The sequence below is a fragment of the Podarcis pityusensis genome, assembly GCF_964106645.2.
Source record: "Podarcis pityusensis genome assembly, chromosome: 6".
Taxonomy (NCBI): domain Eukaryota; kingdom Metazoa; phylum Chordata; class Lepidosauria; order Squamata; family Lacertidae; genus Podarcis; species Podarcis pityusensis.
In genome coordinates, this window is record NC_138030.1 from 81,292,538 (window position 1) to 81,318,105 (window position 25,568).

At 43.0% G+C, this 25,568-nt stretch overlaps 1 protein-coding gene across 4 annotated transcripts in view; it reads right to left on the bottom strand.

Annotated features, from left to right (window-relative positions):
* Positions 1-2,002: 2,002 nt before the first annotated feature.
* Positions 2,003-25,568, bottom strand: part of PTPRC (protein tyrosine phosphatase receptor type C) — a 79,127-nt gene continuing 55,561 nt past the window's right edge. For all 4 annotated transcript variants that reach the window (XM_081010756.1, XM_081010759.1, XM_081010758.1 and 1 more), the window contains 22 exons: positions 24,918-25,061; positions 23,587-23,736; positions 21,133-21,332; positions 20,723-20,786; positions 20,451-20,559; positions 19,159-19,199; positions 18,218-18,327; positions 17,733-17,823; positions 17,544-17,620; positions 17,386-17,422; positions 15,920-16,017; positions 14,032-14,157; positions 12,816-12,973; positions 11,640-11,775; positions 9,435-9,584; positions 8,611-8,701; positions 8,347-8,483; positions 7,336-7,470; positions 6,977-7,099; positions 5,762-5,943; positions 4,307-4,442; positions 2,003-3,557 (listed from right to left, as the gene is read on the bottom strand). In XM_081010756.1, coding sequence (XP_080866882.1) covers positions 3,285-3,557; positions 4,307-4,442; positions 5,762-5,943; positions 6,977-7,099; positions 7,336-7,470; positions 8,347-8,483; positions 8,611-8,701; positions 9,435-9,584; positions 11,640-11,775; positions 12,816-12,973; positions 14,032-14,157; positions 15,920-16,017; positions 17,386-17,422; positions 17,544-17,620; positions 17,733-17,823; positions 18,218-18,327; positions 19,159-19,199; positions 20,451-20,559; positions 20,723-20,786; positions 21,133-21,332; positions 23,587-23,736; positions 24,918-25,061 — 2,768 coding nt within the window. In that variant the 3' untranslated portion in view covers positions 2,003-3,284. The remainder of the gene's footprint in view (positions 3,558-4,306; positions 4,443-5,761; positions 5,944-6,976; positions 7,100-7,335; positions 7,471-8,346; positions 8,484-8,610; positions 8,702-9,434; positions 9,585-11,639; positions 11,776-12,815; positions 12,974-14,031; positions 14,158-15,919; positions 16,018-17,385; positions 17,423-17,543; positions 17,621-17,732; positions 17,824-18,217; positions 18,328-19,158; positions 19,200-20,450; positions 20,560-20,722; positions 20,787-21,132; positions 21,333-23,586; positions 23,737-24,917; positions 25,062-25,568) is intronic.

The window sequence follows — 25,568 nt, forward strand, 5'->3', positions numbered from 1 at the left end:
AACCATGTCTACTCAGAAGTATGTCCTATTGAATTCAGTGGGATTTACTCCCAGGTAAGTGGGGCTAGGGTGCAACTTCAATCTCATTGTCAGTTGCACCAATGGCCGTGAATTAAGAACCACAGGTTTCATCCAATCCGTATTATTTTACTTATTTAGGAAAAAAGTTATACAGACTGTTTAATCTCTAAGTGGCATGCACAATAAAATTTTCTATAAAACACAGCTGAAATCTACAGCACTGTTAAGACATGAGAAGAATAGAAACAGATAAAATCAGTAAAACTTTTAAGACAAACATAGGCTAAATTCTATACTAGGGTAGGTTTGCAGAAATAAAGTTTTCAGCAGACATTTACTGCCGCTGCCTAAGTATTTGTCTCAAAGCACTTTTTGTTTGAAAGATGAACTTCTATTTGAAATGTTTTAGCACAGCCTAGTGGACAAACTATGTAGTTGTATGGAAACCTAGTAAGATACCTTTGGGCACCTGAAACAGACGGACAGCTGTCCCTCTTAATATATTTTTTAATTATCTCCCCACGTGCTGTGAAACAATTCCCCACCTTTCCTTCATCTACTGCTTGACCCTAAATCTGCTCCTGCCAAATTACCATGAAAATATTTGATACCTTGCTATTTTCACAGGTTTTAGACTATCTACACACCCAGGGACAATTCTCTGTCGCACATCCCTACCTGAGATGGACCCAGAGAAAATTACCATAAAGTAATTATTAGACAAGCTGTGGTGTTTGGTGTCCTACCTCTTCTTATCCCTTAGGCCTCTTCTTAGCACTGGATGGATGTCAGGGCTAGTGAAGATGTTTTCCAGGTAGGGGAACCTGAGTTGACACCAATTTTCTCCTAAGCTTTATTTTATTTTATTTATTCTTTATTTATTCAACTTATATACCACCCTATACCCGGAGGCCTACATTCATAATCTCTCATTGCTCGGTCCCAGGTTCTGCCAACCTAGCAGTTCAAAATCACGCCCAAAAGTGCAAGTAGATTAATAGGTACCGCTCTGGTGGGAAGGTAAACGGTGTTTCCGTGCGCTGCCCTGGTGCTGGTGTTCCATTGTGCCAGAAGCGGCTTAGTCATGCTGGCCACATGACCCAGAAAAACTGTCTGCGGAGCGGACAAACACCAGCTCCCTTGGCCTGTAAAGCGAGATGAGCGCCACAACCCCAGATTCATTCGTGACTGGACTTAACTGTCAGGGGTCCCTTTACCTTTATACCTGGAGGCCTACATTCATATTTTACTTTCTGCTCGTGGCAAATATCAAGAACATTAAGGGAAGCATAATAATCATAATAGCAATCTGACTTGCAAAAGTGTGCTTGAGTAATGGACACCGTCTGTAGAAGGAAAAATGTAACCTTGTGTCTGCAGTGATTTAGGTTTAGATACAAGGGGAGCAGGTGGCGCTGTGGTCTATACCACTGATCAGCAGTCCGAATCCCTGTGACTGAGTGAGCTCCCATTGCTCTGTCCCAGATCCTGCCAACCAAGAAGTTTGAAAGCACGCAAGTGCGAGTAGAGAAATAGGTACCGCTGTGGCAGGAAGGTAAACAGCATTTCCATGAGCTCTGGCTTTCGTCACAGTGTTCTGTTGCACCAGAAGCAGTTTAGTCATGCTGGCCACATGACCCGGAAAGCTGTCTATGGACAAATACCAGCTCCCTTGGCCTGAAAGCAAGATGAGCGCCGCTCATACTATTCGCTTTCCTCAGTGCCACAGCACCAATAAGAATTGTACAGCCCACACTACAACTTTTTGTAAGTTGCTTTGAGTGACTAATAAATGCTAATAACCTTGTAACATCTGTGTAGTTTGGCCCTGAAAACCATACAATTTGTGTTGCAGAAGACATCAATTTAGGATGACCTGTAATGTGTGTGTGTGTGTGTGTGTGTGTGTGATTTTCCAATCCACCTTGTTTATTACAATGATGCCAAACCTTTTCTATGCCTCAGAATAATTTCTGAGGGGTTATTTTTATCTGATATATTATTTTTATTTCAAAGTAGAACTAGAAATAAAACATATAAAACTTATTTTCATATAAAATTTGCGTAATTTCAGGAAGAGTAGCATATACAAGAATAAAAAGAAAACCTATTTTAAGAAAAGCTTCATTCAAGCCAGAGAAAACTCTCTGTGTGTGTTTGTGTGTGTGTTTGTAATATTTCAGGTGTGGTAACATGTGGAAACCAAGTAAACTGACTGATGTCCGTCTAGCAAATTGCAAAACATTCAGTGTTCATAACTTACAAGCAACCTTTTTGCACATCCTAAGGGGAACAGTCAGTTGGATATCTATGAACACAGTGACATCTTGAGGAAGGTTGGAGAAATGCAAGTCTTTTAAACATAGGATCTTGCAGCAGTACGGTTACTTCAGTATCAGAAAATGCTCAATGTCTACAATGGGCATTGTGCTGTGTATGCACCAATGCTGCCATCAGCTCACCGGAGGGCATATTCCCCAAACAGCATATAATTTACGCCTTCATCTGCCCCAGCTGTTACATGTCTCTCCTGTATCAGTCTCTACAGCTTCAACCTTCCAATAGTTTAACTCCCCCCCCAAAGGTGAATTCATCTCCATTGTCTCCCAAGACAGACAGACACCAACAAAGAACAAGTACCTAGGGGTGCCCAGTGTAATTTTCTAAACCTAACCTCCCCACTGCCACACACTTTGATCTTCATTTTCTTCTGCCATATCACAACTTTGTCTTAAGAATCTCTTTAATCTAGAAGTGTTGCACTTTGCTTTGGCTATCTGCCTGTACATTTAAATCTGTGGTTGCATATGACTGGTGATACGTATCTAAACTGTGCTAGTGATTTTTCTCTTTTGTCAAAACAAACACAAACAAGTTAAGATTTCCTTTCCTCTTTCAGTGCTATGTAAAATACCAACTTGTAAAAAAGAAAATAAAGAGCTTGATAATATACAATTAAAAGAACAAAAAAAATCCACACACCCCAAAGAGTGCAAATATCATCCAACGATTAAAGATGGCGACTCTACACACAAACACACTTGCACAATTCACAGTATGCTGAAGCTATCTACAAGTTTCAAGTGACCTATTGTGTACCTTTGCGGGGAAACAATCTTTTCAGGAGTTCTTTAAAAAAAAAACTTTCTCTAAAGAAAACAAGAGTTTGGGATTGTGTGGTGAGAGAGAACATTCCCCCAACATTTGCTGCTGAATGAGCCATCTGTAGGATGTACAGAAGCCTTGAAGGGAAGAATAAGCTTTTAGGCTATTTCAGTTAAAATTGGGTTTGTGGGTCCATTGGAAGAACTTTCTGCTTCTCTTGATCCATCCTTTGCTTTAGATTCTTCGTGCTTTTCCGCATTATTCCCACTTGTCTGGACTGGAAGGCAGAGATCAACGGTAACAGAGTTAGCCCCTTCGTCTTCCTTTACATCATTTGGAATATTCACTTTGTGTTCTTGGTTTTTTTGCAGTTGTCCATTCTGGGCGGGATACACGCTGGCAATAGCATCGTACAAAAACTGATAATCCTCCTAAAAAGGAAGGAATTCAAAGAAGGGAAAGAGAAAGCAGAATGACTATCAGCACAATGGTGTCCTATACTGTTCTTCCTATCTCAAGTGGTTTCCCTGAGCAGGGGCACGAAGGCTGGGAGACAGGCAAAGTGTGGTTGCTGGGCTTCTTAGCATCAAATTCTGCTGGTGTAAAACAGTGGGTTTTATCAAATGAAACTACAGGGCGCCCAAGTTCCTAGGAAGCTTATCATGGGTTCCTTAAACAATGGCAGATACGCCTCTTTGAAAGACAGCTAGGCTCTCACTACCAACCTTCCCTGCATTAATCTAGCATTGTTTGATCTATAGCAGGCAAGCTCAAAAAGCTCAACAACTTTGGTCAATCCAATGGGTAAATCACTGCCAGGTTTTTTTTATAGTGGCAGTAGATCGCAGTCTCTTAGGAGTTGGACATGCCTGATCTATAGCATTTAAAAATATGGAGTTTCAACATTAAAACACAGTACTTAATTACTTAAACGGACAGAGCCAGTCTGCATTTTCACTGCACTCGCATTTAATTATTTTATTTTTATTGTTTTAAGCCAAGTTTTGCTAGCCACCTTAAATCGTTTACTTTAAAAAGTAGGATATGAATATTTTAATTGAAAGAAAGAAAGAAAGAAAGAAAGAAAGAAAGAAAGAAAAGCTTGATCCATCTGCTGAACTGCAGTGATATCTGTAGTATTATTCCCAAATAACAACTCAACTTAGTTTGATCCACTTACAAAGGAGGAAATCATTGCTGGCCGGGCTCGACGGAGAGATTTCACGGTTTGGAAAACATCTATTACGCCTTCAGTCTCTGCACTTTCCAAGAGATTCAGCAAAGCACAGAATACTCCTGTTTGCTGGGCACCATCACTACAAAATGATATTCCGGGAAATCAACAGTGTTAGTCTACAGAAGCAATATGACAGAAAGTTCAGCAATGCTTTGAAATAGTATGATATAAGTGGGACCTGCAGCCAAATATTGCGGACACCATGACCGCCACAACCACCAATTTTCTGCATTTCCATCTCAACAATCAGCATTTAGTGGCCACAGAGCTTGCTCAGGCGTCATTAGGTTGTTTTGGGATATCTCCCCAACAAATAGTTATATTTCTGCAAACATTGATCCTCTTGTACTTAGGCCATGCTCTTTGGCTACATATGCAATGGTACTCAATGGCAGAATATTGGAAATACAAGGAATTGTGATATTTCATACAGAGCAGGAATAGACTATGCACAATCTCAAGACTTGCTCTAGCATCTTGCCACGTGTAGTTAATACAAGCCAAAGTACAATGTCAGTAATGTAACTAGGCTAAGTTAGGAAAGACTATTACCTGGATGAGATTACATTTTATTTTATTAATTCTTTTCAGGCCAAAGCCTGAAATATGAACATCAAAGGATATAGCCAGTTATTGAAAGAATGTTAAATTATATATTTTATTTTGCAGCATGGAATACCTAAACACATTTTCAATATGAGAAATGAAAACCAATTGTCTAGTATGGCCAACACAGAGTGTTACTGTCGCATCTTCTTACTGGCTGCATCTGTAGCCTAACACAGCACAACAGATTCTGGCATTTTCCAATGACATTTGGGATGTCAAAAAGCCCCTCACTGAGGTTTCTGTGTGAGCTAAGCTCAAAGTGGCCTTCTTTTTCTAGTAAGGAGGGTGAGGGGGGAAAGAAAAATCTCGGAAATTTTCTCAGCATAATATATTCTGAGAAATTTCTGCTTATCTTAGCTTATGTAACCAGTGAGATCAGCCTTAAAAGATCTGCACTCAGTCCTTTTAAAGAAAAAAAGGTGAGGTTCTGGTACTCATATCATGATAACTGTGCCGTGGGCGCCAGTACAAAATGGCTGCCTTGAGAAAAAACAAAAAGAGGTGATGGTTCTCCATGCCAGTGAATACCATCACAATAAACCCACTGCCCATGCTTATTCTTACATGCAGGGGACAGGGCACATAGAATTATAATTTTCCAGGTGTGACCACATGGTATGAAAATGTACAGTGTGACCCAGTCCAAACCAAAGATGAGAGTTCTGGACTTATTACAGACAAATCAAACCGAATTCCATACCATACATAGAATGTTGAGAGAAACTGGAGAGGAAAAAATGGAAATCAAGCCTCAAAGCATGTTGCGATATCTCCAAAGTTTACACCTACCAGCAGTGAACAACAAGGGGAACATTGCTGCTCCGCATATTTGCTTCAGCTATTACATCTGGTGGTGGGAGCTTCTGTTTAAGGTCCTGGATCATGGTGACTAGGCTTTTGGGGTTCTCTGGTAGAACAAAGGTTTTCCATTTATGGTACTGGTACTGAAACACTTTTCGGGTTTCTTTCCTCTGCAAGAAACAGATAAAAGGGGAGGTTTTTCAAAAGATGACAAAACAAACCCGGAGGGAATGGAAGTCATTTGGCTTGGCTAAGAACCATTTAGAGAATTAAATTAATTGCAGTCCTGTGCAGAAAGATACCTGGGGATTTGTTCCAGAGATATTGAGCTAATCCACCATTGCGTGGCGAGTTCCCACCTCCCCCCAGTGGAAATAAAGATACATGACACAGATATTTAAGGTTAATGGGCTAAATATGGTCGCAACTTTATTGGTTACAGGTGATGAGTGGTATTGGCTTAGGCATTGGTCCTAACCGACTATCCAGCTTCAGCCTGTTCGCTTCAAGTCCGGGAAGGGTTAACCACCAGTAGGGGGGTTCCTGCTGATGCACATCAACTAGGAACTCCCCCGGGGTCACCGCTTGGGGGCGTGCCTTAGGCCCTCACCTCCCATAGGCTTCGGACAGGGCCACACACCCCGGGATCCTTTATCAGACTACCCTTCGATATGCGGGGGAAGTGATGGCGCTTCCTGCCCCCCTTCCATCTACATAACAATAACAATACCAATGCCTAACAGCCAATACCAAGGAAGTTGTGACAATTTGCTAAAAGGTAGGCGAAAAAACCAAGTGGCTGGTGCCAATTTGCCAAGTGGAAAAATTTCTACCAGGCCCCTTAACAGCGACCAACCGAGGTCCATAGCAAGGTCAAAGACGAAAAAACCTTAGAGGGAGGGAGGGTGGGAAACTGGAGCAGATGGGAGCGGCAAAGAGGGAGATCCCAGGTGCCCCTGCGTTAAATGGAGCAGGCCACACACACCCCAGGCCAGCCGATTGGCTGGCCAGGGGATGACGCGATCTGGGATTCCCTCAATTGCACAGAAGCTGAGAGCCAGGCCCCGCGCACATGGTGGGAGGGTGAAGCCCACAACCCCACCTCCTTTCTACGTTGGAAGTGGCTTTCTCTCCTTAAGAAGACTGATAAGCAAGAGGCCTCAAAAGATTTCATAGATCACCCAAAACCTATGGTGAATTTACCTTCACGTGTGTTACATCAAAGGTACGGACAGTATAACTGGAACAATGGTTGACATCCTTCAGTTCAACCGCAATACCATCATAGGTCCTCTTTTCGTCTCCCCAGTACTGTGCAGAGAATTCCTAGAAAACGAAGAAAAGCAAAAAAATCACTGGTTCTCAGCACTGTAGCATTGAGCTGGAAGATGTAGGGGATGCACTTGGAAAGAAGAGATGAGAGTGTCAAATCAGTATTCCATTACTGTTTGTCCCAAAAAGACAAGCAAAAGCCTTTGGTGAGAGTAGTAGGGGAAAAAAAAGAGTTTTGGTATTTCTTAGGAGGAGACACCATGCCATATTGCAGACTCATAAAGACTAACCTGTGTGTCATCTTTCAGCTCCGTCAGCATAGCGATAACTTTCACTTTTCTTTGATACACCATGTTCCAGAAGTCACCAATGGTTTCTGGGAGAGGCCCTTGGGTTGCTATCATTGCATTTTGAAGCCAGTAGCCCTTTAAAAAAAGAGAGGAAGAGAGAAAGACCTGAATTTTTTGCAGATAAATGGGTGGTGGGATGCATGACGCCACACAGAGATTGATTTCATACCAAGTTAAGGGGGAAATCCAATCTTTTAATTTTCCTCTGTGTAATATAAACCAAATTCAGGACAACAGCTGAATAGTCATCTGTAGTTCAGTTGGGAGAGATCAGTAGAAAACATTAAAAAACTTGCATATTGTTCTGCACCTTCATTTGCATGTCAGGCATTTAGTCGCCATTAGTTTTGTTTATTTTTTAAGGGCACGTTGTGGTTTAGTTTTGAAAAAGTAAGTGATAATAACTTATCATTTTGTGCAGCTGGAATGGAACCTGGGCTATAAAGCTGGCATTTAAAATGCAAACCAAAACCCAGACCTCATCTCTTGGTTGCTACTTAAAAACTGGTTCTGTGTTTAAAATGACTTTAAAGGTAAAGGGTAAAGGGACCCCTGACCATTAGGTCCAGTCGCGGACGACTCTGGGGTTGCGGCGCTCATCTCGCTTTATTGGCCGAGGGATCCGGTGTACAGCTTCTGGGTCATGTGGCCAGCATGACTAAGCCGCTTCTGGCGAACCAGAGCAGCGCACGGAAACGCCGTTTACCTTCCCACCTATTTATCTACTTCCACTTTGACGTGCTTTCGAACTGCTAGGTTGGCAGGAGCAGGGACAGAGCAACGGGAGCTCACCCCGTTGCGGGGATTCGAACCGCCGACCTTCTGATCGGCAAGTGCTAGGCTCTGTGGTTTAACCCACAGCGCCACCAAAATACGCTATTCCAATGGACAATAGTTACATCAATGTGACTTAAAATCTATGAGACGGATATGTTATCCAAACATACATACAGTTATATAGGAAGCGTTGATATATTTGTTGGGCTCCTCGCATTCGCTCTCCTCGTCTGAATCCTCATCGTTGGAATCGTGCTCACTCTCTCGGCTGCCCTCCTCTTCACACTTGAACAGAACTCTGTTATAGTCATCTGCAGGGCAAGAAAGCCAGAACAAAGGATGCCATTTAGATAGTTTCCAAGGAGTTAATGTCAACCCTCTGTCACAGAAACCAAGTGTGTGAAATCTACAGTTATTTCTGCCTCCTCAAATACTCACATGGAAGGACTGTGGAACTCCGATTTTTACTTTTATTTTCATCTCTGTTAGCTGCTCTCTGTGTCTGCCAATTCCTGTATGAAGGCAGTCGCTAAAGAAATTAAATATAGAAGAGATTATTAAGTAGAAATGCTAAATAATCACTCAGCGTTCTTCTCTCTCTACGCTACATAGTTTTGCTCTGCAATCATCTTCCCAACTTCAGTCTAGGAGGAACAAAATGAAATGGGCCCACAATAAGCTGTTGAGAGGCAGAGGGTTGTATTCAACTACCGTATTTTTTGCTCTATAGGACGCACCGGACCATAGGACGCATCGGATCATAGGAGGGGGAGAACAGGAAAAAAAATTATTCTCCCCCTCTCTGCTGAGCGCCCCTTCAGCGAAGCGGCAGGAGAAACGGAGCCCCTTCCATTTCTCCTCCCGCTTGGCTGAAGGGGCGCTGCGCAGAGAGGGAAAACTGTGCAGCGCCTCTCCAGCGAAGCGAAGCCTGGAGAGCAAGAGTGATCAGTGTGCACCGACCCCGGTGGGAACTCCTGCTGTGCTCCGAAGGCTTGCGGATAGCTGCCTGAAGCCCCTGGAGCGTTCGCAGTGGGCGTTCGCGCTGCGCTTCGGGGGTTTCAGGCTTCAGGCGGTCATCCTCAAGCCTTCGGAGCATGGTGGGAACTCCTGCTGCGCTCTGAAGGCTTGCGGATAGCTGCCTGAAGCCCCCGGAGCACAGCGGAAGTTCTCTGCGCACACACATTTTCTCTTCACTTTTGGAGGGGGAAAAGTGCATCCTATAGAGCAAAAAAATACGGTAACTTTTACTGAGAGCAATTTACCTGGAATTCAGCTTCCAGTGGAGATGGGTCACTGGCAGGATCTCGCTTCTTCAGGTAATTGAGGCAGTTGTGTAGTTCTGGGATATTGACCTCTGTTTCACCAAACTGGATGTATTCAACCAAAGCTTGATGGATCAAGATGTACTGTGACTAATGTTCCCCAGGATTCCAGATTATGCCAGTTGCAGGATGGAAAAATTGCAGTTAAAAGAAATGTAGATACAATTCCATGACTACAGCAGTATACAGAGCAAATAGAGACTGAATCCTGACAAGACAGAGGCTCTTTGAGTTGATGACTCTGTAGGCTAGGAAGACTTGCTCTAGATAAGGTTGCACTTTCCGCAAGGGCCAAGTGTATACTTTGGGGTAGTCTTCCTCATTCCTCTATTCTTAAATTCAGTTCACATTTCTGCACCAGCTTACTGTGAATTTCTCCTTATTATTGTTGTTGTTGTTATTTAGATTTCTATACCACCCTTCATCCAAAGATCACAGGGCGGTTTACAATTTAAACAACACACAAAAATACATACCAAAATGACAAACAAAAACAATATGCATGCACCCCTTTAATCTAGGAAAGGGCAGGGCTGTAGGTGACATTTGTATGCTATTTTCCCTGCTGTTATCTTTACTAATATAGGCACACTATATACATAATTTGGTGTTGGGGGAATTGGGAGAAGTGCAAATTTCAAAGAAGAGCATATTGTCTCAGGAAGAGAAAATGTCCTCCCCATCCCTCCTTTGAAGACATCCTTCCACATTTGTTTCTGTAGCACTTGGGGAATTGCCATCTTTTGTGGTCATGCCATACAGATGAACGGACCACTCAAGTGAGCTCTTTAAAGTTCCTACCAGTGAGCAAATACCGTATTTTTCTCTCCATAAGATGCACCTGACCATAAGCTGCACCTAGTTTTTAGAGGAAGAAAGGGGGAAAGCCCCGTTTTTGGGGGGGTCAGCTCACAGTTGTGCAGCTTATTTTGCAAAGGGGAAAAGCCCCCTTTTTTTGAGGATCAGCTCAAAGTTGTTGAGCTTACTTTGCAAAGGGAAAAAATCCTGTTTTTATGGGGTTCGACGCACAGTTCTGTAACTTCTTTAGGAAAGGAAAGGGAGCCGTTTCTACGGTTTCCAGACAGATAATCTAATCAGACAGTCACATGTTGCTGGGGAAACAAACAGCCTCTGTCTGCAGAACATTCAACAATGGAGGCCTGGGCAAGGGGGCGGGGCCAGAAAGGGAGCCAGTGATCACCACACATTCGCTCCATAAGACGCACAGACATTTCCCCTTACTTTTCAGGAGGAAAAAAGTGCATCTTATGGAGCAAAAATTACGGTATATTGCTTGAGTCGTCCACCAACCAATGGAAAGCAGGGTGTTGCTTACTAGACTCTAATCACAAGAAATCCAGAAAGCAGAGAGACGCGTTACTGCTGGAATAACTGAGAAGGGGTGGGACTGCAATGGACCACCTGCTCCAATCAAGAGGCAAGATTGTCATATGCACAAATATGAAAGGATTTATTATTACCTACTATGGAAGAATGGTTATTGAAATTAATGGATTTGGCTGAGATGGCAAAGTTGCCGCGCTTAATAATATAAAAATCATAGTTGAAATTTATTAATGATTGGAAGCCCCTTATAGAACTTTTTGCACCAAAAGGACAATGAGCTTGTGATATCTAGGTTTGAAGACTGAAAAGAGCTTGGCTTATGGGAACTAGAAGATTGGTGTTATTCTGAAGCAAGAGTTTTGCATACATTTTTAAGGCTGATAGAAGGAGAAACGGAAGTCTTTTTCTTTTCTTTATTTACTTTCTTTTAGTTTTTATGTTAAAAATGCTTGACATTTGATGTTCATTTCTGTATATTGTTTTTCCTTTGTTTTTCAAGCTTTAAGGGGAAAAAAACTTTTTAAAAAAGAGTCCCACAAGGGGAAGGAGATGCCAGCACCTGTCCCAGTGTCAATCCATACCTCTACAAGTAGACCCCCCCTTTTTTTTTACCCTACCAAAATATTTTCTGAGTGAATCAATCTTCCTACCAGATGGATCATCAACAGGCTCTAGTAATCACATACAAGAAACAGTGGCTCCTTTGTCTTGGTATCACCTGTAGGCTGTTCCAAGTTTACCATAATGAGTCTCATATATATGTATATATGGTCAACCATCAAAGCTCTGACAGCATACCTCCACCTGCACCATAAGACACCTTTGCCGCCGCAACTTGACAATGTAGCCATAGACATCCATTCTTCCTTCAGCCTCTAGTCCCTCCAGCATTGCATCAATTGCAATATAGGTTCCAGTGCGCCCAACACCAGCACTGACAAGGAGGAGAGAAAGCAATACATTGCGGATAACTGTGGCTGCAGTCCTGTACACACTTACGTGGGAGTTAGGGCCACTGAACATAAATGGGGCTTTCTTCCCAACATACTTGTGTTGGATTTTGCTGTAAGATATGCGACTTAAGGGAAATACGTTCGCTTTTTAAAGCTATTTGAGGAAAATAACTAAACACTGACCAAGATCAGATGTGCATTCCTGTAGGTACGGTTAATAGCAGTAAGAATTGCGAGGGGCAGGGCAAAATCTGTGTCTGTGTGTGTATGTGTTTGTTTAGATAGCAGTACTTGCAGAAGTGTACACACGTGATAATGTTCTCTGATTCAGTTTTCTTTGTAACTTCAGATAGGGAAGAGAACTACATGGAAATGAGGCTGTAAAATTCCAGAAGTGACTTGCATCGTTTCAGAGTAAGAATCACATTTTTGAATACTCTCCTATGTATATGAAAAAAGTTCCCTGCATACAGTTAACTAGCATACCAGGGAGAATGTGTAAAAGCATCCTTCTCTCTGATGTGTATGTGTCTGCTTTACTTACAGGGAGTTTGAGGAGCATTCAGAAATAGTATCCCACAGTGTCCCAGGCCAGACACTGAGGTCCAGCTCCAAGGGCCTTCTGGTGGTTCCCTCGCTGCGAGAAGTGAGGTGACAGGGAAGCAGGCAGAGGGCCTTCTCAGTAGTGGCACCCTCCCTGTGGAACACCCTCCCATCAGATGTCAAGGAAATAAACAACTATCTGACTTTTAGAAGACATCTGAAGGCAGCCCTGTTTAGGGAAGTTTTTAATGTTTGGTGTTTTATGGTGTTTTTAATATTCTGTTGGGAGCCTCCCAGAGTGGCTGGAGAAACCCAGCCAGATGGGTGGGGTATAAATAAGGTTGTTGTTGTTGTTGTTGTTGTCGTCGTCGTCGTCGTCATCTGAATACAGGTAGCACAGTCTAGAATTCTATCACTTCATTCTACTGCACCTATAGACCCAGCCTCAGTTAAGCAGAGAGGATGAGCTAATTCTTACCTGCAATGGACCACAACTGGGCCACTAAAAAAGTTGCTGAAAGCGTTAACTCTGCGTCGGAGCTTGAGAAGGAGATGGGGATTATCGGGGACTCCATGGTCTGGCCAGCTGGTGAACTGGATATGGGTCACATCTCTTCCTGTGGTCTTTTCCCTTCTCTGGGTGAAAAGGAGTGCATGTAAACATTCGCCACTGTCGTTTCAATTGCAAATATAAAGAGCAAAGAAAGAGTGGGACTGCCCACCTTCCAAATGGTGAACAAAGCTCTCCAGCTTCCTTGGGCTTAGCCAGAAATGGAGGGAGAACATGGGTGGCCTTCTATACTGGTCTGTCTGAGCAACACATGTTATGATTAAGCATCACGAGAGGATTCGTCCAGTGGCATATTTATACAGCAGCACGAGCCATGTTCCTCCAAACTAAATATCTGCTTAGTAGAAGAGCAGGCAAAGTGTAGTGCTTAAGAGAGCGGGAAGTGAGACACGTTCCACCCGTCATGGTTTGCTCTTGCCTTACCTCTTGTCAACAGCATCACTGTGGGTTATCGGAATAATAATAATAATAATTTTTATTTATACCCCGCCCTCCCCAGCCAAGGCTGGGCTCAGGGCGGCTAAGAAGCAATAATAAAAACAAGTTGAATGAAGACAACTTAAAAACAAGATTAAAATACAACATTAAAATATTGAAACATTAAAATGCAGCCTCATCACAGGAGGAGAAAGGAAAAAGGAAAAAGAAAGAGGGGGAGGGAATCAAATTGGCTCCAAGCCAAAGACTAGGCGGAACAACTCTGTCTTACAGGCCCTGCGGAAAGAAATCAGATCCTGCAGGGCCCTGGTCTCATGAGGCAGAGCGTTCCACCAGGCCGGAGCCAGAGTTGAAAAGGCCCTGGCTCTGGTTGAAGCCAATCTATCTTCCTTAGGGCCCGGGACCACTAGGGTCCCACCAGGAAGGGGAGGGCAAGGTGGTGGTGAGGTTGGCATGGTACAAATGCGCCAGCAGAGCCAGTCTGTTCCTCCAGGTGGCATGTTCGCACCATGCCAACCTCCCTGCTGCCTCACCGCTTCCCTTCTCCTGTTGCTGTGCGCTACGTGCTTGGTGGTCCTTGGAAAACCACTATTTGCTTTACTTATTTACCTCTTTTACACAGCTTTTGCAAGTATGATTGCAAAGGCAAGATTATGCAAAGCTCTGCAAGTGTTGCTGTCCTTACGTTTGTGATGTGCAGCTTCTGAATGTTGTAGTCGGGGCACACTTTACATTCGTTTATCTTCACAACGATGTCTCCGTAAGATGCGGTCTCCTCTTCCATGGATGGCCAATATTTGGCACATTTGACCTGTAGAAACGCAAGGACCATCAACTGTAACCAGCTGTAACATAGGTTTGCATTTATTCGTTTACTTTAAAAAATTGTATACACTGATTTTCTCCTCCACATTGGAGTTGCTCAAAATGGCTTACAAATAAAAAAGCAGACATAAAAGTAACCGAGATCCAGCCGTTAAAACTCAAATTATCAAACTAAAAATGGCATAAAATAAACCAGCTGGTACTGCAATTCAACCCTTTCTTCTGTAAGACTGAGTAGGAATGGCTCCAATGTGTGGTATAGTAGGTAAGAGTGCCAAATTAGGGCATGGGAGACCAGGGTTCAAATCCTGGGTTACCTCACTGGGTTACTTCAGGAATCAACTCTCGGCCCAGGCCAACCTCACAGGGTTGTTAGGAGAAAAAAATGAGGAAGGGGAGAACCATGAATGTTACTGAGCTCCTTGGATATAAGATGAGATACAAATGTAAGCAATTTTACAGTCAGATATAATCTTGGCTGCGAGTCCTGGAAGACCTGCTCCTTTCCCTGAAGGAATTTTTCCGCCTCACCTTGGAGGGCAGGGTCCTGACTGACTCCAGCTACAAAAGCTGAGGTTCACTGGGAAGACTTTAGGGCTGGGGTATTGTTGCTGTTGGGTTTTTGTATTTTTATTTTAGATCTTTTGGAAATTGTTCAGTTTGGTTTTATATTTTTTAAAAAAAATGGTTTTATTTATTGTTTACGACAACTTTTGGTACGCCGTAGTTAAGTATGGCTTTCATGTTGTCAGCCACCTTGAGCATCATTTGAAAAGACAGCATACAAACAAAATTACGTAGAAGAGTAGAAGAGTTTGGATTTTATATCCTGCTTTATCACTACCCGAAGGAGTCTCAAAGCGGCTAACATTCTCCTTTCTCTTCCTCCTCCACAACAAACACTCTGTGAGGTGAGTGAGGCTGAGAGACTTCAGAGAAGTGTGACTGGCCCAAGGTCACCCAGCAGCTGCATGTGGAGGAGCGGAGACGCGAACCCGGTTCCCCAGATTACGAGACTACTGCTCTTAACCACTACACCACACGTACAGGCGGTGTCCATTTTAGGCATTTCCAGTTGAAGCCATGGGTCATTTTTGACCCAGAAGAGGAAGGGATGGAGTGGAACAGGGGTGCTGCCGAGGTATAATGGGGTGGGGTGGACTTATGCATGCTCTGTCAACATGACCTTTGACCTGGAATGCAACCCCCGCAGAAATGGTTTTGTTTTTTGTTTTGTTTTGTTTTAAAAGAGAGAGACAGAGGAGAGCTCTGTTGGGTCAGCCCAAATGTTTTTCTGCTCCATCTGCTCATTTCCCACAATGGCCTGCCTGATGCTTCTCAGAAGTCCCTGTGCATAGCATTAGGAGAAACAGTTTTTCCCCACCCCCCATTCCTGCAAATGGTAAGCACGCGCTTCTTGGGAAAACTTGGCCAAGACAAACCATAAGAAATGGTACTAGCCATATACTGGCAGCGGAGCCTGGACAAGTCAATGCATGCTGCTGATCAAGTCAGTAGCCATTTCCTGCATCCAGATAACCAGTGTCTCCCCAGAAGAATTTGGGTTGGCTCATAAATTCATTAGCAGAAGTTATGACCCACCACAGAGCCACAACAGAGCCTTTGTACATCCTCTTGGGTATTTTGTGGCCAAAGAGGTTTCCCATAATTAACCGGATTGGTGTAAGAATAAAGTAAGCAGTATTTTTACAGTAGCCACAACAGGAGAGTGCGCCTCTTTCCCTCACCCTGTTTCCTTCCTCGCAGCGAGTCACCATGACGACGATGGTTGCCTTCTGCTCCCAGATCATTCTCCAGAAATCATCCGTTGTCTCCTCCTTGGGACCTGGGCAGAAATATTTACTTTAAGCAGTTGGTGTGATTGCCATGGGCATGACCCAGCCAAAGATAGAAGCACTTTTAAAGAGAGTTAAATGCACGCCCCACAGAAATCAAGGAAACTTAAAAGCAATTAACTTTGGCTAGGTCAGGCCAAATCCATGCACAATAGGGTGAAGGAGGTCTGGGAACAGGGCAAGTGAGTGGCCCAGCTGATCAGGTGAATGAATGGGTGGGTAGTCTGGGAGAAAGGGGAGGACACAGCTGGGGACACAGGCCTTCAAGTACTCTCTACTGTCGCTACCACCATGGAGGAGAAAGTCTTTCTCCCCTTCACTGCTGCTATCGGCAGAAGGAAGTGTGCATTTCACAATCCACACTTCTTTCTGTCAGGGCAGGACAGAGAAGAGACTGTCTCTTCTTCATTCCTCCCTCCTCTGTGACTGGCAGTAGCTGCGTCCTCTTGGGATTGGGGTGAGCTGTGAGGAGATGGGGAAGCATTGGGCAAGCAAGCTGTGAGGTGATGGAGATTTGCAAGGGGGGGTGGCAGGTAGGTGAGGTTGAGGTGGCAGACAGATGAGACTGGAGCTTAAAGGAGCTGTGAAAATATAGGGGATTGAAGGGGCTGTGTGGATATGGGAGGAATAAAGGAGATGTTAGAATATAGGGAGGTTGTTGGAGTTATGAGGCTATGGGAAGCATGGGTAAAGGGAGGGGATAGGGTTGGAAAGGGTGGAAGGTGGGGCTGGTTAGCAACGCAAGCTGGGGCAGCAGCCCCTCATATGTATGAGCATGGAGAAAGAGAGAGAGACTACTTTCCTGCATGATTTAAGGTGGGAAGGAAAGGAAAAAGAAAATGTGTGTTTTGGGGGGAGGTTATTGGGTTGTTGTTCTTATTTTGAATATGTATTTTGTGGTATTTTGATTTTATTCTGTGAACCGCCCTGGGACCTCCGGGTATAGGGTGGTAAAGGTAAAAGGTAAAGGGACCCCTGACCATTAGGTCCAGTGGTGGCCGACTCTGGGGTTGCGGCGCTCATCTCGCTATATTTGCCGAGGGAGCCGGTGTACAGCTTCCAGGTCATGTAGCCAGCATAACTAAGCTGCTTCTGGCGAACCAGAGCAGCGCACGGAAACGCCGTTTACCTTGCCGCTGGAATGGTACTTATTTATCTACTTGCACTGCGTGCTTTTGAACTGCTAGGTTGGCAGGAGCTGGGACCGAGCAACAGGAGCTCAACAGGATTCGAACCACTGACCTTGTGATCAGCAAGCCCTAGGCTCTGTGGTATATAAATTCAATAAAGAAGAAGAAAGAAGAAGAAGAAGAAGAAGAAGAAGAAGAAGAAGAAGAAGAAGAAGAAGAAATACCAACCTTGGGCAGCAATGTATTTTCTTGGTTCTGTGAAGCCCTACAAGATAAAGTAATTTGTTATTATGCCCAGGCAAACTAATATCTGCGCATTCTTAGGAATAATTATGAATAACGTTTTCAATCTGACATGAGGAATTTTGCTAACGGTGGTCACTCACGTCAATATGGCTTGCATTTATGTAGTCAGATCCAGGGTCCCCGAGTACTGAAGAAAGCTCCACACGGTTGTAGTCATCTTTTCATACAAACAGTCATAAACAAAGGTTAAGACGTTATCAAAGGTTCTCTTCAGTTTGATATAAATTGGGGCAGGGAGGATAAGAACCCAATTTGCAATATGTACTTACAAGGGAGAATGTCAATGTAACGGTTTTTGTTCTGGTTGTAAGACTTGCGTGCATCTTTTATCGTGAATTTACTGAAAACTCTGGGAATGCTCTGCAAAAGGACGACAACAACCTCAGCATAAAGAATTATGTGAAACCATTGCCACCACAGTTAGGCATATTTAGCTCTTTAAAACTATTCACATCATAATTCATTTCAACTGCACTCCTTAATCCAGTTGATCCACATTCAGGGCTGCAAGCCAACTCCCACTTACTGAGGACTAACTGCCAAAGGATTCAGTAAGACTCATCTCTTATGGCGCAATTCTAGCCTTCTGGGCTACGCAGCTGTGCTCTGCGCCTCTCTCTCTGTCTCCCCCACCCCCAACCTTCCCTTCAGGGAACTTGGGAACTTCTTACCCCATAACAAAAGCAAGCCAGCCACCAGCATTACTCATATTTCTGATTTACACTTGGCTAATGTCTTTTAATGGGGCACCAACCTGAAATTCATCCAGGAAAAGTCTTCCTTCATCTGCTATCTTCCTCTTATATGTTTCCCACAACAACTCTGCAGGAATTGGGTCTATGTTCAGCAGATGTTTATCATCATCTTTAAAACACGGAGAAAAACATATATGTCATGACATTTGTTTCTTTTAATACATATCACACAAAGGCAATCCATATTTAAACACATGCTTAGGTTCCTATAGTTTTGTTATAGGTTTGCAATCAAGTTATACAGCTTGAGTGCAATGAAATGACATTCGGCAAAGCACTACCAAATAATTCACATTATTTAAGAGTATTACATTCTCTTAAAGCAGGCATAGAAATATGTTGGATTACAACTCCCATAATTCCTGACTATTGGCCATGCTGGCTGAGGCAGATGGGGACTGGAATCCAATATCTGAAGACCATGGGTTCCCCATCCTTAAAACATGTACATTTAACAGCATTACAGAGTTAGGTCTGGAAGATTTGTCAGGTCACAAGAATTCCCTGATGTTACTGTTGGAAGTTTGGATGCAACTCAGTTTAGAGAACAGGGTTTTGCATTTTCACATATTGAACTTCTCAGGCAAACAATAGGCTTGTTTACCTTCCTCCCAAGGTGAAGGGAAGTGACATAGGCTAAGCCAGGCAAGACAGCTTACTCTATGGCATTAACCCCTTCATCCATTAAGTAGACTGAATCATGTTGGTTATATGAGGCTGGTTATCCCACATACTCTGTGTACTGAAGGGTTAACCGAAAGGTAATAAATCCTGTTACCCCAATAGTTATAATGCCTACAAAGGTCCATGAGGAACGTTTCTACATTACGACTCCAAGAAGCATGCTTCGGGGTTCAGTACTGCTACAAAGGCTTTATGGTGAGCTAGACAAAAATATCAATTAAATGCTTGCACTTGCCCAAAGCTGGAGAATACCAACCTCTGCCTATGATAAGAGGCTGCATACCTGTATCTGGATCCCTGTAAGAAACATAAACGGTTATGAAGCCTAAGAGCAATGCTCCATGTTAACACAGCATTCTGCAACCAAATTCTAAGGTACATCCAGCAAAGTTTACGAGTGAGATCCGCAGGCTCGTGTCTGGTTTGGTCCTATGTCACTCCAGTATTAGTAAAAGTCATAAAAGTGGTGCTGGTCAAGGAATAACAATATAACTCTTTCCTAGGTGACTATAACCCAACTCCCATGGAGCGTACTTTAGCATAAGAAGGAATCAGGAGTGGCCAGCAGGAAGGGGCAAAGGGTTCGCCTGGCCTCTGAGCAGCAGTGCCACTGTAGTTTATAGAGACGGAGAGGAGTGAGGTGGCAGGGAGGTCGTCCCTGCTGACGCACTGGTGGTGCCCAACTGGTTTCAGCAGTGCATTTGACCTCCCCACCACTCTCCTTTCTGGTAAGCTGCAGTGATTGCGCAGATTGGGGGGCATGTATGTCTTTTTTATAATATACATTTATTTATTTGGTTTTTCAAATTAAAGTTTTACAATCCGATATCCAACATACAACATAAAGACAAGATTCCAAAGAATCTCCTGGGCTCCCTCCCCTCCCCTTCGTGGGTCCTACTGTTAGTCATTTCCTCCTGCATCTTTTATAATAATCCAAAACTTTTACATCTCCATTATGTCCCAAAGTCACCATTAAACTACAAGTGTTATTCCAATACTACTAACAATTTTAGCTGTTTACAGTTGTTTTTAAGATAAATTATAAATTTTCCCCATTCCTTATTAAAATGTTGGTCTTTCTGATTTCTGATTCTTCCGATCATTTTTGCCATTTCAGCATAATCCATCAATTTAATCTGCCATTCTTCTCTGGTAGGGACTTTATTTTCCTTCCATGGGAGGCCCTGTGTGGCTTGATGTAGCTTCCTGTCCAACCACCCCATGAGAAATCTTCACTTTTCTCTACCTTACTTTACACTTCCTGACATGTGGTTCCCTATAGATATCACCGGAGAAATATGCAACCAACAGACCATGGCCAAAGGAAGCCACTGTGAAGCAGGGGATAGATGGTTGGAATAGGATTCTCGTAGGGTTGTTGCAAGATGGGAAAGAGCTAAACCACGTACACTTCCTTGAACCCCTTGGAGCAATGCAGTAGGTAAATAAAGGAGAAAGAAATCTCATGCCATCCTACATTATATCGATAAGTCTTCTCATTTTATTTCATATACTTAAGAGAAGAAAGGAAGAGGGGTTACTTACGATGATCGTTTTTTGTTAAGAGTGTAGATTTTATACAAAACAAGGAGCAAAGCCACAGAGGTCACAATAATGAGGAATGCCAAAAATATAATCAGGGCTTGAGAATTATCTGCAAAATTCGAAAGAACAAAGGGAGAGAGAAGCTATGTTGAAAAGGTTTAAGAAATGCTAGCAAAAGTTTGTTCCATTACTCGCTTTCTAAACCTTATGTCAAGTCCTGCTCTTGTGTTTTAATCAGTAAATTGATAGGAGTGGATGAAACTTTATCTTACATCTGGTTGTTACTGGATTAGAGGCCAAGGCTTCCGAGGTATAATTCCCGTTGCTAAAACCAACCTAATAAACAGAAAGAACAGCGGATACTATTTCGATTTGTCAAAAATGTATCAACGAAGACAAACAATATCCCAAATGGTTTCCCATCTAAAGTGAAGATGCAATAATCAAAAGAGCTACTTTTACACAAATGGCTATTGCCCATTGGGACTGGTAGGGCAGAAGACAGGGAGCCCAGCACTAGGTGGCGCCAAAGCCAGTAGCAGGAAGAGCCGACTAATTCTAGTTTTGTCTGCAGCTTCCACCCTGCTGTGTTCCACAAGGGAAAACACCATTACCCAGTGAGGTAATGAATTGAATGCATCTACCTATATCTCAATGTACACATCAGAATTAAGCAGTTTACCTTAAACGTGTATGTTGTCAGATAAGCCAGGTCTTTAACTTCAAAAGAACAATCTTTCTTCGTTTTATTCTCATCCTCCAGGTACAAGATATATTCTTCTTTGGGGCCGTTTATTTGTTCTGGCTTTGAGCATTTGATCTTAACAGCATTGTTTGCTTCGTTTGATAAGTCCGCTTTGAGATTTCTCACACCTGTTGGTTCTGTTTGAAAGACAAATAGTTGAGGCATAATAATAATAATAATAATAATAATGCCATTCATTTACAGTGGTACCTCGGGTTAAGTACTCAATTCGTTCTGGAGGTCCGTTCTTAACCTGAAACTGTTCTTAACCTGAAGCACCACTTTAGCTAATGGGGCCTCCTGCTGCTGCCGCGCCACCGGAGCACGATTTCTGTTCTCATCCTGAAGCAAAGTTCTTAACCTGAAGCACTATTTCTGGGTTAGCGGAGTCTGTAACCTGAAGCGTATGTAACCTGAAGCGTATGTAACCCGAGGTACCTCTGTATATACTGCTTTTGATGTCCAAAGCAATGAACAATACACTAAAACAACAAATTATACAGTGGGATTCAACAAATGCCATCAGCAGGCAAAGCACCAAAGGCCTTATTTGTGGCTGCTCCCAGAACTCTCTCCCTGGAGAAGCCAGACTGGCTCCCTCCTTGTCCTTCCACTGGCAGGTGAACTATTTATTGGTCCAATAGGCTTTTGCAGACAAACTGCTTTTAATGAATCAAAGATTTCAAGGATTGGCACCATAACAAAAGATCTTCTCCTTCACTCCCCTAGAAATGTTGTAGGCTTTGATTCGCCAAGAAGTCATTGCACTCAGAGTTTTCCTGCCACAAGTGGCAGCCAGTGAAGTAGCGAGAGGGCAGGAAAGCTCACCTCTTGCCACAGATATGACTTATCCATTTGTTTCAAAGATCTATACTCTGCCCTTCAATACGCTGTGCTTCTAGAGTGGCTTGCATAAGTTCAGTAAAACAGCAGACAAAGCACAATGTAAAACAGTAGAAGACTCAGAAGTGTAACACACTAAAAACAGTCAACTTAACACTCTTTCTGTATCTGTAGTTGATCCATCTTTTCGTGTGGCTGCACCGACATTTTGGAGCACCCTGCCTAGGGACATCAGGCAGGCGTACTTTTCTCAATGCTTGATAAGAACATTTTTGTTCAGACAAGCCTACCCAGATATTAGAATGCTTACATGTGTTTCATTCTGTTTTTCACTCATTCCTGATTTTAATTATTATTTGAATGTTTTAAATAGCAGTTTCTAACTGTTTCTATTGTTTAGTTTTTTTATAAACTGCTTTTGAGGGTTTTCTTCTTCTTTCAATCAAGCGATATATAAGTTGGATGAAATAAATGTCTTAGAGTTAGGTAAAGGGACCCCTGACCATTAGGTCCAGTCGTGGCTGACTCTGGGGTTGCGGTGCTCATCTTGTTCTATAGGCTGAGGGAGCCGGCATACAGCTTCCGGGTCATGTGGCCAGCATGACTAAGCTGCTTCTGGCGAACCAGAGCAGCGCACGGAAACACCGTTTACCTTCCCGCCGGAGGTATCTTTATCTACTTGCACTTTGACGTGCTTTCAAACTGCTAGGTTGGCAGGAGCAGGGACCGAGCAATGGGAGCTCACCCCGTCGCGGGGATTCGAACCGCCGACCTTCTGATCGGCAAGTCCTAGGCTCTGTGATTTAACCCACAGCACCACCCATCTTAGAGTTAGAGGAAGCTTTTATTAGTAAGCAAAGGACTAGCCTGACCATTTCTCCAACCAGAATATTTGCACTCTTAGAGGCATTTCATTATCGCCTCATGACAACAAACTGCTCTATTCCACCCAGGAAAAATAAAGAAAATGTCTTCTTCCTGTCAAGTCATACAGGACTTTTTGTTTTTGCTTGCTCCTTTGTTTTTAATGAACATATTTTCAACATTCCTCCAAAAGTCACCCCAAACACCCCTCTTTACATGGCACAAGTATTCGTTCCAACATAGCTGATGACAGAACATTTAGACAAATTAGTATAAATGCTTTCCTATAGTCTGGGACAAAATATGACCTCAAGTACTTAGAGCAACCTCCTTTGGTTCCATCACAACCACCAAACGTAATGGAGAACGAACGTGTAGGTAGATGTTATAGACCTCTGGTCATCAATAACTTTGAGCCATTCTGATAAGTCAGATGATGCTCAGTTATAACCAAGGGGGTGGGGAAATAACAATTTATTTCACAGGAAATTATTCCAATCATTTCTATAAATTTCATGCATTAAATGTTGAAAATGAATGATTTCCACATAGATAAATTTAGATGCAGCTGCTCATATGTAGTCTGCAATGCATACAGTAGCAGATTGTATGTAGCAAGTTTTTAAATAGGGGGGACGGACTTTTAGTCATAGCGTTAGCACAATATTTGAGAACACAACTTACTTGCTGCTTTAGTGGGAATTGTCTTGCTACTTCGTTGCCCTTCCAGTACTGCATCATTCTGTGTTTTGGTGTATGCCCAGACATAGACACTATAATTTTTGTAGGGCTTTAAGTCATTCCATATATAACTGGTATTCTTTGAAACATTATCTGTATTTTTAATTAAAAAAACATTTTTAAAAGATTAGAAATTACATGGAATGGAACAAGATAAAACCATCAATACAGATAATGGCCAGCTTTCAACAATACATAACATTACAGTTCAGGCATTTGCTTGAACACGTGGAAAGTTAAACTGGAAGTGGGGTGAGGGGTGTGCACAAAAGTCTACCCCAACATTCCCAGACTGCTTTTCTTTGCACAAATAAAAAGAATATTGAATAGGCCTTCTTTGGAATAGACCTCAAGGCACATGGAGGAACATATGAGAAGAGACACTGCTTCAGAGCCAAGAAGGCAGAGATGGGCGCAAGCACTCCTTGATTTCCATTTCTCTCAAAAATGAGCTGATCTACCGTATTTTTCGCTCTATAAGACGCACCAGACCACAAGACGCACCTAGTTTTTGGAGGAGGAAAACAAGAAAAAAAATATTCTGAATCTCAGAAGCCAGAACAGCAAGAGGGATCTCTGTGCAGTGAAAGCAGCAATCCCTCTTGCTGTTCTGGCTTCTGGGATAGCTGCGCAGCCTGCATTCGCTCCATAAGACGCACAACACATTTCCCCTTTTTAGAAGGAAGGGAAAAAGTGAGTCTTATAGAGCAAAAAATACGGTATTTACCTCCCAATCAGAAAATGGCTCTGATCACTGGTGAACCCCTATAAATCAATGGAGAAATTTTCCCGCAGCCTGTGTGTTAGGGGAATACTTAGAAAAAAGAGGGTCAGGGCTGTTGGCTTGTAATCAGCTCTTCAAAGCACTCCCCCAGTAAAATCATAGTTTAAAAATGATCTAAAAATACTCACCCCAAAATAAATGTCATCCTCAGAACATTAAAAATGATTCCCAGGGTGCTGCTACCTTCGCTAAGGGCTTCAGTGCAGGGAAGGAACTCACAAGCAAGCAGCACCCTGCAAGATCTAACCCCACTGATCTCCCCTCCATCCCATCTGTTTAATTAGGATTCAAGATTAACCCCCCACCTCCTTGATACAGGACCGGATGCGGGGCAGAGTAGTGGGGGTCACCCCCCAGAGAATCACAAGATGGGTCTGCCTGATCCAGAGCCCACAAAGCAGATCAGAAGATCTCTGCACACACACACACCCCTAATATCTACAAATGGACTTAATATGCTTTCTGGCAAAATGATGCAAAATGTACATACATTTTTTGTTGTAGTAGTTTTTCTCCCCAAGGCAGACCATGTACCCATCAATAGGGCCATTTTCTTCAGATTGTGGCTTCTTCCATGTGATTTCTATTGTAGAATTACTTGAATTCCATGAAATATCTTCAGGCTTGCCAGGCGCTGGTGTAGGAATTCAGCGGGGGGGGGGGGGACTCTTTTAAAAATTATTCAGGAACCCAGTGACAGTTCATAGAATCACAGAATCATGGAGCTGGAAGGAACCCTGAGCGTCATCTAGTCCAACCCCCTGCAATGCAGGATTCTCAACCAAAGCATCTATGACCCATGGCCATCCAACCTGTGCTTAAAAACCTCCAGTGAAGGACAGTCCACTACCTTCCGAGAAAGTCTAAGTTTTACTGTTGAACAGTTCTTAATGGTGGAAGGTTCTTCCTGATTTTTAATAGTTCAACAGTTCAAAAACTACTAAGCAATTAAAGATATAAAAATGTTTAAAAAGCAGTAGGTAGGGCCAGGGATGGATAGATGAATGAATGAATGGATGGGATGGGATGGGATGGGATGGACTTATGATTTATCTGTCCATCCCTACTGTCATTTCCGCTGTCCTCTGAGTGAAAGTGTAGTGACAGGAGTAAGGAGAAAGAGCAGGAGACTCTGCTTGTG